The sequence below is a fragment of the Malurus melanocephalus genome, unplaced genomic scaffold (assembly GCF_030028575.1).
Source record: "Malurus melanocephalus ecotype Western Australia unplaced genomic scaffold, MMel_1.1 scaffold_885, whole genome shotgun sequence".
In the NCBI taxonomy this organism is placed as follows: Eukaryota; Metazoa; Chordata; class Aves; order Passeriformes; family Maluridae; genus Malurus; species Malurus melanocephalus.
The window spans coordinates 17,441-29,476 of NW_026624117.1; the positions used below are offsets into that span (position 1 = coordinate 17,441).

The 12,036-nt window shown below is 49.4% G+C and overlaps 1 protein-coding gene across 1 annotated transcript; it reads right to left on the reverse strand.

Annotated features, from left to right (window-relative positions):
- Window positions 1-2,855: 2,855 nt before the first annotated feature.
- On the reverse strand, window positions 2,856-11,634 carry CCR7 (C-C motif chemokine receptor 7). The gene is made up of 3 exons (XM_057385895.1): window positions 11,491-11,634; window positions 5,703-5,752; window positions 2,856-4,355 (listed from the first exon to the last, which is right to left on the reverse strand). The coding sequence occupies exons 1-3, from the start codon at window positions 11,498-11,500 to the stop codon at window positions 3,291-3,293; spliced, it is 1,125 nt and encodes a 374-aa protein (XP_057241878.1). The 5' UTR covers window positions 11,501-11,634; the 3' UTR covers window positions 2,856-3,290.
- Between the last annotated feature and the right edge of the window lie 402 nt (window positions 11,635-12,036).

Sequence of the window (12,036 nt, forward strand, 5' to 3'; positions counted from 1 at the left end):
GGAAATAGGCAGCTCTTGCTGGTGAAAGGTATTAAAATGGGTTAAATCCCTCCTAGAAATATGTTTTTTCTAACAGGTTCTGAGTTGTAATATTTGTGGCCCGAGTTGTGATATTGTTGTGGTTGCTTGGTGGGTAAATTTTGCTGGTTTGAGTTAGAGCTTTAAGGTGTAGTCTCTGCTTTCTGAATCAAGAAAGTTCCTGAATATTAAAGAGTTTGGCTCAGTCATCTCCAAGGAGCAAAGGGKATGATTCAAAGTGCTGTGGCTCTCTGCAGATCCCCAGCTCTGGCTCCAAGACCCAACATTTATTTAAGGATCCCTGAGTTTCGGGTTCTGCATCTAAAATTTTGTTGTGTTGCACTCTGGAGATGCTTCTTGAGATGCTGAACTCACTTTTTCCTTTCTCTTCYGGGAGAAAACGTGAGACTTTCATGGCTCAGTGAAAGCAGAAATGGACCTTGGCTCTGGCTGTCACGGCTCTCAGGCTTCTGCCTCCTCATGTTTTTGAGTTTCTTCCTCTTTGAAGAAGAACTTTGAAGAAGTTACGTGGTTACACTCACAAAACACTTTTTGTGAAGGGTGCAGTCCCCTCTCCCTGTGTTTTAGGCACAAATGAACTGGGAAGGTCAAGGCAGGAGTGTCGTGTTCATCATTTTAGTTGCAGTTCCTGCTCTCACTCTGGGTGTGGGTGGGGGTTGTAGCCCCCCAGAGCTGCTGCCTTTCTCCCTGAGCAATTCCCACAGTAATGTGGTGTTTTATTCCTGAACTTTAATTAAACATGACCAATAAAATTCTACAGCTCAAAGACTTTTCACTTAAACCTTGATGAGTAGCTATATCCAGCTGTGGAGCAGCATCAAGACAGGTGGGTKAATAGTTAAAATAAAAAATCCTTAACATGCTGGTGACTCGTTTCTTTTATAATTTGTCAGCAGATGAAGTAAACCAACGTTATTCTATTTTTTTTTTTATTTTCCATGCTCTCTTTCTTGCAGAGCAGCTGAGCTGATCAACCAGCTCCTGACAGGACAGAAGGATATGACAAGGAGTGTGAAAAGATGGAGAAAATACATTGGAAACCCCAAAGCATTTTACTTAAATCGTTATAATTTATTTTTTCTCAAGTAGCAAAATACAGTCWGTTTTCAGACATCAGTGGGGGAACACCAAGTTGGGATCTTAGGCCAACGTTAACATGACTCATCTAAATCAGATGCAAATTTGTTCAGATGTTCAAATTCGTTAAATTTAACCAGGGAAAGCCAGGCACTCTGACATCACCTCTGCCTCACTGCAGCTGTCCCAGAGGGTGCCTCTGCATCTCATTTGTGGAGGCAGCTGCGTGTTATCCTGTTTGGAACACATCTGGTCTGTAAAAACATGAAGACCTCTCCATTTGCAGGAGGGGAATGGCTTTTATCAGCAGCTCCCTGTGGTGGTGGAACAGTTTTCCTAGCTGGAATAGGGTGAATTGATTCTGCAAAAAAAGGTTCCAGGGCAGCAGAGTGTTTGTTCTCAGGGTACATTCATGAACAGATCGAGCTTTGTCTGTGTAAAGCAGCTTTAATATTGAATATACATTAACAATCTATTGGTACTGGTGAGGAAAACTGCAAAGATCCTGTGCTGGGGGTGTCCCGTGTCTGGGGTGTCCCTGGCTCCAGCCAAGCTCTCAAAAGCTGTGTCTTGCCCAGATAAAGAAGGAAGAAACCGAGGAGAAGCAGCTGCTCAGTGTCCGTTGTCACCCCCTGTTTTGTGTGACAGAGAAGCAGCACTTCTGTGCAGTTACCTGGACATTGTACAAGAAAAGGAGCTCAACAGTTCAGCACAAATTGGTGACACAGCAGAATGTCCTCTCTTCCCAAATCCCAGCCCTTGGCAAAATTCCTGTACCCCAGAGGCAAATGGTTTATGGAGAATTTATTCCGATCTGGTGGCAGCCAGATGAACAACTGGCAGCGCTGCCTCAGACCCAGCCAGTGAATTCTGTCCTGGAAAGGCTGATTTTTATCCTTCTTCTCTAAAGCAATGCTTTCCAACCTATGAAAACCAGAGTTCTGTGTCACTCCTGATGGATCCACGTGTTGAATAAAAGGATAAATGTCTGTTTAGTGAGTGTTTTGCTGCTCAYAGCTCTGTGTATCAGGGGAACATGGATGTGTCTCCCCTGTCAGCCCCAGGAGCAGCTCCAGGATGAGATTTCTCTCTGGGAGAGTGGAGATGAGAGCACACAGGACAAGGACAGGGACAGCTGCACAAACTCTGCAGCAGCTCCTCCCAGCCATCCCACGCTTCCCAGAGCGTTCATCTGTCACCAGGAATCTCCTCTCTTCCTGTGAAAGTGCCGGCTGGAATTACAGTCCGGGCTCCTCCGAGCTCTGATTTCCTGTGACAATGATCTGCTGTTGAGCTGCTGTGGCAGTGGCAGGACAGGAATGTCCTCTGCGCTCAGATCAAACCAACACGCCCCAGTAGCTTATGAGTGAAATACAGATCTGACTTCAAAGGCAGCTCAAGTCCTGCTRGAAGGACTGGGAAGGGAGCAGAAAACCAGAAACACATTCATATCTGGTCTCTTGAGGTAAGCTGGGTGATAGCCCAGAAAAAGGATACAGGCAGAAGTAAAGTGGGATTTGTACTTTTCCTGACACAGCGGTGAGTGGCTACAGTATTATAAAAGGTAATCGAAATTATGGCTACAGTTTGTATGGATTTGGCTTTAGCTAAGGGTGTCTCTCACTTTTCACGGGGGAAGGCAGAGCAGCCTTGGGCTTGGATATTCCACAGCTGGGGTTGTGTGTTGGATGGAGCCCACGGGTGTGGGTTTGCCTTGGGGTGACTCAGTGCAAGGGCATTTCTGTAGGACTGCAGGGCAGCAGGGCTGTGTCCTTAAAAACAACCTCCAAATCCAGGAGGATGTTCCTGGAAGCTCAGCTCCAAACCACAGTTCTGCTGCACCAACGTCTGTTTTCTCTTGGCATTTGTCGCTTTTAGGGTAAATGTTCYATTTTGAGCATTTCTCGTTTTGGCAGGGGAAGACTAAGCTGAAGGTGAAACGACGGGAGGAATTGCAGATTCACCACCTCTCCCTTGCTTTTCTCTTAGTGACAACTCTACTGTAAAGTCTCTCCACCCGTGGGATATTGGCCAGCAGTCCTGGCTGCCCGAAACAGGGGGAGGCTCCTGGATTTTCCCCTCACCTTCTCTGCAGTGTGACAGGTATTGCTCTGCCAGGAGTTCAGACTGGAGGAAGTGTCCAAAACCATTCCAGCTCAGCCAAAACGCTCGGCTCAGGGGGAGAAGGTGGTGGTTGTCTCAGTCTCCATGGCAAAGGATGACCTCTTGTTGTCCCGGCAGGACGTGAGCTGCCACAGGCGCTCCTGGCTCAGACAGCCCAGCTCCTTCAGCAGCTTGAAGAGGTCGGTGCGGAATTTGACGCCGATGAAGGCGTAGAGGAAGGGGTTGAGGCAGCAGCGGAAGCAGGCCAGCGTGTAGGTCACGTCATCCGCCACGTCCAGCGCCTTGCTCTCCTCRCACGAGCTGGTCTGGTTGAAGGCTGAGATGGTCTTGGCCAGCATGACACCGTTGTAGGGCAGCTGGAAGACGACGAAGACGATGACCACGGCGATGATGACCTTGATGGCTTTGTTCTTCTCGAAGTTGCGAGCCTGGAGCAACGTCTTGATGATGACGAGGTAGCAGAAAGACATGACCAGGAGGGGAATTAAGAAGCCAAACACCATCTGGGACACTTTGAGGCCAGTGCTGAAGGTCTGCAAGTCGTGAGCAATGATGGAACAACTGGGGTTGCTRTCCAGGTTGTTCACACCGCTGTGAACCAGCTCAGGGATGGAGAGGATGAAGGCCAGCAGCCAGATGACGATGCACGTCACCTTGCTGATGAATATCATGCGGGGGCGCAGGCGATGGGCTGAGGCAGCCTGGACGATGGCAAAGTACCTGTCGATGCTGATGGACAGCAGGAGCAGCATCCCRCTGAAAAAGCTCATTTTGCAGATGCAGTAGACGGCTTTGCAGGCGAAACTCCCAAAAGACCAATGCGTGGCCGCGCTGGCGGCCCAGAAGGGCAGGGTGAGCAGGAAGAGGATGTCTGCTATAGCCAGGTTCAGCAGGTAGATGTCTGTCATGGTCTTCAGCCTCTTGAAGTAGATGTAGGTGAGCATCACCAGCCCGTTGCCCAGCAGCCCCATGAAGCAGATGAGGCTGTACATGGCCGGGAGGAAAGCGGCGCGGAAGGAGCGAACCTCCTGCTTCTCACACAGCGACTCGAACATGCTGTAGTCGATGGTGGTGTTGGTGTCGTAGTAATCGGTGACATTGTCCCCGGCACAGAACTAGGACAGGGAAGAGGAGAAAAGAGGGTTGGTACAAGGGCTGTGCACCTGCTGTGCCGGGAAGGGAGCCTGGAGAGAATCCCCAGGGAGTTCCCAAGGGTGGGCTCACGCCAGCATCACAAACAGAGCTGAGTTGACCTYGTGGCTGAAAGCGTTTCCCATAAAGATGTGAAATTTGGGGCTTTTTTGGGGGGCTCCGAGTGGGAATTCCAACAGAAATGCTTAGTGCTCAGCCTAAGTGACACCTGCAAACCCTCAGATGTGTGGCACCTTTCCAGAGCGTTCCAAGAGCCGCCTCCAGCTGTGTGTACACAGCCAGCTGTCRGATAAAACGTGAGAAATAAACCATCCTTCTGCTAAATGAAAAATCAGCGAAGGTTCTGGTGAGACCGTGAGGAAACRCAGCGAGAGCAGCAGGAAGAGCAGCAGGAAGCTGTTTCCGTGTCGGTGCCGGCATCTCATTCAGGGCCCTGATTTCAGTTCTGATTACTCTCTTTCATCTTCCTACACTGCCGTAACCTGCGGGACAGACAGAGCCTGAGCTCTCCGTGCCCTGCTTTTCGTGACTTATTAGTCTCCAGAACTTTCTCCCCGTTGGGGGAGATGAAAGGCTTCCCCTGGATACCCCCGCCCTTTATCRGCGAGCATCTTGGCGCTCTCCATCTCATCTCAGCAGGTTTGGTTTTCACCACATCCTGCCTGCCAGGCCGCTGGCAGTGAAAGGGAAAAGAGCAGACTGCTGGGTTTGGCCAGTGGTGTTGAGCTCAGGAAGCCTCACGGGCTGGACAATGGCCAGTGCCACCAAGGGACTGCGGGCAGCAGGACTGGACACTCGGTTTGGGATCACTAGCTCCGTGCTTGGGGATCACTAGCTCCGTGCTTGGGGTCCTGCTTGCTGTGCCAGGGGGCTCTGAGCCAGAACAGGCAGAAAAAAATGCTCAACTCTTCCTCCTTGGGCATCCCTGGACACTGAGGATTGTGCCCAAGGACACAAAGGCCACGTGTCCAACACTCAGAGCCTGGCACCTTGACCAGGCTGCCTGCAATCAATGTGCTGTGATCCTGTGAATGCTCATTTTGGGGCTAAAATGGGATTCTCACAGCCCAGGCCATATGAAAATCACTGCTTTTGTCACAGCTTTTCTGTCCTTGTTTTGGTTTCTCATTTGTTTTTCTGTAGCTGGGCTCTGCTCTCACCTCACACCTCCCGCGGCCGGATCCTGGGGTGGGCAGCTGTGTCCCCACACATTTCTGGGGCTGTGGGTGGCTGCTGCGATTYTTTGAGATCTCCCTTTACCCACAAGACGAAGCAGCTGGATTTCAACAACGTTGTCGAAAATATCTTACCTGAAAAACGAGCGGCAGGCTGAGAACAAGGGTGACCTTTAKCTGCTTGCCTGGGGAAGAAGGAGACACTGTGTTAGTGGCTGGCTGGGGCTTTCCACACGGTTCTCACTTTGAAAAAGCGGTGGATCATGTTGACCATGAGCCCTGCAGGAGCCTCAAGGCTGGGGAAACCAAAAGCTGGTGAAGATGCCAGCAAAATAACCCAGGGTTGTGGGCATTACTGTCAGAGCCTGTCCCTGGCCCCTCGGTCTTCACGGAATCACAGAAGAATTTGGGTTGGAAGAGACCTCTAAAGGTCACTCAGTCCAACCTCCTGCGCTGAACAGGGATGTCTGCAGGCTCAGAGCTCTGTCCAGTGAAGGCTGAGAGCTGAGGGCTCTTAATTCAGTCACAGTGCACCCGTTTTGATTTTATAAAAAGAAAAAATAATAATAAAATAAAGCAAAATTCATAAAATAATAATAAATAAAATAACATAATAATAATAATAATAATAATAATAATAATAATAATAATAATAATAATAATAATAATAAAATAAAATAAAATAAAATAAAATAAAATAAAATAAAATAAAATAATAATAAAAAAAATTTTTCCTATGCCCGAGCAGTGAGGGTGCAGCTTAACCCGTGTGCAAACATCCAGCAGTGAGGGCCATAAATCCATCCCAGCTGTGCCCGTGTGGTGCCCGGGCTGGGGAGGGGAGAGCTCAGCTCCCCAGGGGACAGACAGAACTGGAACTGGCTGAAATTTATTGCTTTTCTCTAAATGTCAGTGTCGGCTTCTGCCGCCTTGGGACGTGAAAATACAGGATGCTGACAGCTGGGAGGAAAAACTGAATTCAGAGCCAGGTGTGATGGTGGTGAGAGCAATCTCAGCCGAGCAGCTCTTCCTGCTGTGGTTTGCAGGGCAGGGCCCAGGGAAAGCTTTCTCCTCGCTCTCTTTATGGTCCCTATCAGCACCTACCTCAGGCAGTCGCTGCTGGAAGTTGCCCAGCTGGAGTGAGAAAGTTGCCCAATGGCAGTGAGAAAGCCCTGGGCTGTGCTCTGGTGTGAGCAGGAGATTTGTCACCCCTGAGAATGTCCCTCCATGCCCTGGCTGGTCCCTGCACCCCTCCCTCCCTGAAGGTTTTCTGCYCTGGGGGCACTGAAAAGGAGATCCCTTTGGCTTTCAGCTGCCTGTTCCTGCAGAGCTCTGCCTTTCTCCTCKCTGCTGTTCATCAGTGTGGCCGATTCCTGTGTTTGAGTGTCTGCTGGACAGAGCTCTGCTCTGTTCCACAGCTCCTTTGTGCCCTCTCCTGCTCTGCCAGGTCCTGCCCACTCTAGACAGGACCAGGATGGCGAATTCCACCCCAGGTAACTGCACCAAGTCCCTGGGTTAAGGCACGTGCAACACCTTCACCAGATGCAGTTACTCTTGTACCTGTGATGTTTTTTCATTCGTGAGGGTGCTGTGTGGGTGAGAGATCCTCAGCCACRTGTGAAAACTCGTGCTGCTCATCTCCAGGCCCGTGCGAGAGCCTCCCCTGAGGTCTCCTAGAAACCGTGTCTCACCTTGCCCCCTTTATTTTCGTCTTTTATGCTCATACAGCTGCATGCTCAGTTGGGTTCCTCCACCCCTCACCTTCTCCAAATCCTCCTGAGGGGATCTGAGAGGGTCCCCAGGGAGCCCTGAGTGACTCTGGAGTGGAGGAGAGCAATGCTGGGGCTGAGGAGTGAGGTGGAGATTCTGCCCTTTCTGTCCAGCCAGTGACTTTCACYGTGAGCAGCTCCTGTCCAAACCTGCAGGAAGAGGTTTGGTGTCTGCTGTGGTTGTCTCCCCTCCGAGCTGCTGCCCTGGCTTTTGCATAAGTCACAGGAAATGCATCAAAAGCCCCGAGGACTGAGACCCACAAGGCGGCTTTAACAAGCCCAGACTAACTGCCCTCCCTGCCTGGGATATGGGCACGGGGTCCCTGCAAACAYCACAGGAGCCTTTAGTCCTCTGTTCCACCTTCTAAACAGCTTCCTGGAGCTGCTCCTGGATGGGTGATRAATGCCAGTGCTGGCAGCTCAGCCCCACCAGGCAATTCCCCTGGTGAGAGTCAGAACCACCCTCCCTCCATGGAGAAAAAGAACCGACCTAAACCAGACTCCTCCATCTCTCAATTTGCAAACCCCAGGTCCAACCCAGATTTAACCTGACCAGTCCCAGACCCAGCCCTGGTGAGCTCTTCTCTGCTCTGTTTTCTTATCACCCTGTGAAGGTCTAGAAAAACAGGACCGAGAACGTGACTCAGCCAACTCCTGGAACAGTTCAGCCGCTGTCATTCCTTTGAAGATCATCATTGGGTTTTTTTTTTTTTCTCCCCCCTCTCAGTTGCTGTTTCAAGTGTCTTAAATGTCAAACGACTTTTCAATATGAAGAAAGCTTGTGCTGTTTCTGCCCCTCTTCTGTGCCCCCACCTCAGGTTACACATTTGCAAAGGCACAGCCAGAGAGGCCCCGCTGCCTCTGCTCCTTCTGCACTGCTTTAAGCACATTGGTTTCAGTCAGACTGGAAAGGATTTGCATCTCCCCAACTTATCTTGTGGTCTGGAGCACTGGGCAGAAGCAAATCTGAGGGCATGAGTMGTGCTCTGCAGTTTATCAGGCAGTTTTAGGTACATTCCTTTACTTTTTCTTTCTTATTTTTTTTTTTTTTCACACCTCCTGGCAGTTGGCTTCTGTGGGTATTTTTCTTAAAGTTTTTTAAGTTTTGTTCCTCAAAAAGTTAAGGAAAAAAAAAACCCTCTCAAAAGTCCCTGTGACCAGTTGCACTAGAAACCTCATTTTATAAAAATACACCAACCCCCTACCACAAYAAATGAGTCAGCCTGGCCCTAAAGCCCCGTGCCATTCCCCACATCTTGTCTCACATGACGTTTGAGGCCATTCCCATCCTGAAGGACCTGGAACAGGTGGAAAGGGGAATTATTCCATGAAAACGGAGGAGGGAAGGGGTCTATTCATGGCAGCCCATTAGTTTTACAACCTCCTGCACAGATCAAGCCCAAGGGGTGAGATTCATCCTTTGGCACCTGTTGAGCTCTTCAGGCTCTTTCAACAGCAGAAGAAAAGAAACAGATGTTTTTAAGCCTTGGTTCAGGTGCTCTGGGGTGGGCACCTGGAATGGATGCTGGAATGGGCACCTGGGGTGGCACCTGGAGCACACCCAGGCCGTGCTGTGGCAGAAGGTTTTGGACAGGTCAATCCCTCCCAGTTTATCTGGATCTCCCTCAGCATCAACAACTGACTGTGAGCAAGGTAAGAGCAGCTGCAGGAGCAGAGAATCCCCTCAGGTACACCCAGAAAAGCCTCTCCGTGAGAAATATTTGCCAGCAGGAAATCTGCCTGGACGAGGGGAGAAAAACAGCCCTGAGGGTGGTAAATCAGACCACACAAATGACCAGGGCAGCTCATGAGGGTCTGGTRACTGCCACAGCTCAGGGATGCATGAGGGCAAAGCAGAAGTTGGGAATGTTTTAGGAAATAGAGGCACAAGAGTAAAGCTGGAGTTGGGAATGCTTTAGGGAATAGAGGCAGGAGGGCAAAGCAGGAGTTGGGAATGCTTTAGGGAATAGAGATATGAGAGCAAACCTGGAGTTTGGGAATGTTTTAGGGAATAGAGGCACGAGAGCAAAGCTGGAGTTTGGGAATGTTTTAGGGAGCACTGGCAAAGCTGGAGTTGGGAATGCTTTAGGGAACAGAGACATGAGAGTAAAGCTGGAATTAGGAATTCTTTAGGGAATAGAGGCACCAGAGCAAAGCTGGAGTTGGGAATGTTTTAGGGAATAGAGGCACGAGRGCMAAGCTGGAAYTGGRAATGTTTTAGGSAATAGAGTCATGAGGGCAAAGCAGGAGTTGGGAATGCTTTAGGGAATAGAGATACAAGAGCAAAGCTGTAGTTTGGAAATGTTTTAGGGAGCACTGGCAAAGCTGGAGTTGGGAATGCTTTAGAGAACAGAGGCATGAGAGCAAAGAAGGAGTTTGGAAATGCTTTAGGGAATAGAGGCACGAGAGTGAAGCAGGAGTTGGGAATGCTTTAGGGAGCACTGGCGAAGCTGGAGTTTGGAATGTTTTAGGGAATAGAGGCATGAGAGTAAAGCTGGAATTAGGAATTCTTTAGGGAATAGAGGCATGAGAGCACAGCAGGAGTTGGGAATGCTTTAGGGAGCACTGGCAAAGCAGGAATTGGGAATGTTTTAGGGAACAGAGGCACGAGAGCAAAGCAGGAGTTGGGAATGTTTTACGGAGCACTGGCAAAGCTGAGCAAACCTGCTCTGGCCAAACCCTCGTGGTGGAAGAACGTTTTTTTGGCCACCCGGAACTGCAAAGCGAAAGTTCCAGCCTCAGCACACGTGTAGGCAGCTCAGAGAGYAACCTGCTCTCTATTTGCTACATGAACCAGTTTCTGGTGCCCCTTCACCAGCAGTACAGGAGGATTTTGGGGGAAGAACCAGGTATTTCTGAGAAAAGTTAATCATGCTTAAGTRATCTAATGAGTATTGGCAGTTAAGAGCTGGTTCTTCCCCTTCCCCTCCTAACTGGCAGAGGAAAGGCACTGTCATTTCAGGAGCGGACCCAGCAAAACCCAGCCATGCTCTTATTTCGTGTGTTCACTGATTTGTCATAGAAGAAAGTTAATAATTATCTACCTCCACTCTTTTCAGGAAACTGTGAATTAAAAGACAAGATAAGCAGAGAGAAGAAAGTGAAAAAAAAAAAAAAAATCCTGCTGAAGCAAGCTGGTTTTAAAGAAAGCACCAGGGGATCTTYCTGGGAATTTTCATCTTCTAGGGAAGTGAAATATTCCTCTGAAATGCAATAGTAGGACAAAAAAACCAAAGCAGGAACATTATCATAGTCATGTCAGGTTCTCAGTAACTCTTTTCTCTGYCATGATTAACCTTTCCCAGGAGTTAAGTCCAAGTTTGGCTGCCCCTGGACACTGAACCCCTCAAAACAAACAGCCCACAAAGTGCCCACTTGATGCGTAAGGATGATGAAGAGACCAAAAATTCAAACAAGAGAAGAGTGATGTATGATGGGCAGGTCCAGCTGGGTGTTTGTTTGGATGCAGGGATTCCAAAATCCAGGAATTTTCTAAGAGGCTGTGAGGAGACATCCAGGAGAGAGAAGACTCCCTCTCCCATTGCACCTGGTGGGTCCTGTGGGACCTTTCTCCTCTTGTCCCTGCATCCCCCGGAGCCTCCTGCATCCCTGGAGCATCCCCGGAGCCTCCTTTATCCCCCAGAACTTTCTGCATCCCTTGACCATCCCCAGAGYCTCCTGCATCTCCAGTGCATCCTGTTTCGCAGGAATCTTTTAACAGAAATAATTTGCAAAAGACTGGATGGACTTAGTGAACAAAGTCAGCTCTGCGTGCTCCCATTCCTCAACTGATTCACTGAATTAAAATGTTGCCAGGGAGAGAGTGTTCTTTCTACTTTTCTTAAAAATCAAGAACACAGAAGAAAAGGTGTGAATTATATGAGATTCCATTTGCTTTGGAACAAAAAGGCCCCTTAAAATTGCCTCCAAACCTGTTTTTTTTGTGTGTGTGTGTGTTTATTTCTGAAGTGATTTGTGGTTTTTTAGCTTCTAAAAGAGAACTGTGCATTTAAAAAAAAATAGTTAAAAATGAGGAAGACGAAAGTCTTTAAAACAGTTTAAATACTCTGATAGAAGTGTCCCACTCCTGTGTCACAGAGCAGGGACTGGACATCAATAACAAAGCAGAGGTTGCAGCAGATGTGGGTACTCACCCCCATCCATGGCGTGTTCTGTCACAGAGGTAGYGAGAGCATCACCCGCTCCAGCGCCGCCTGCCCAGCTCCTGCCAGGGACCCTCCTCGGGGAACGCTGCTTTTATACTTCCTGCCCCCCTGCGAGGAGCTCACGGGCACCCTGGTGCCACTGACATTTCGTAGACCCTCCTCCTCCTCCCCCTCCTCCTCCTCYTCCTTCTCCTCATGTGTTGAGAGCTGTGCTGAGCGCTCGGGGTGCTCAGGTGCTGCCCCGGTGTGTTCCGCACACCCGGAGCTGTTGATGACGTGTGGGGAAGGGAAGTGGGCTCTGCTTTTAAACCGACCCCTGAGAAATGCTCTGTGGTGAAGGAAACACAGGAAAGAGGCTTCTTCTTACCTCCCCTCTCCAGCAAATCCTGCTTCATCTGTGGAGCTTCATCAGTGCTGGAGGAAACAGAGGATCCCATCCCATCCCATCCCATCCCATCCCATCCCATCCCATCCCATCCCATCCCATCCCATCCCATCCCATCCCATCCCATCCCATCCCCAGAGCTGTTTTTG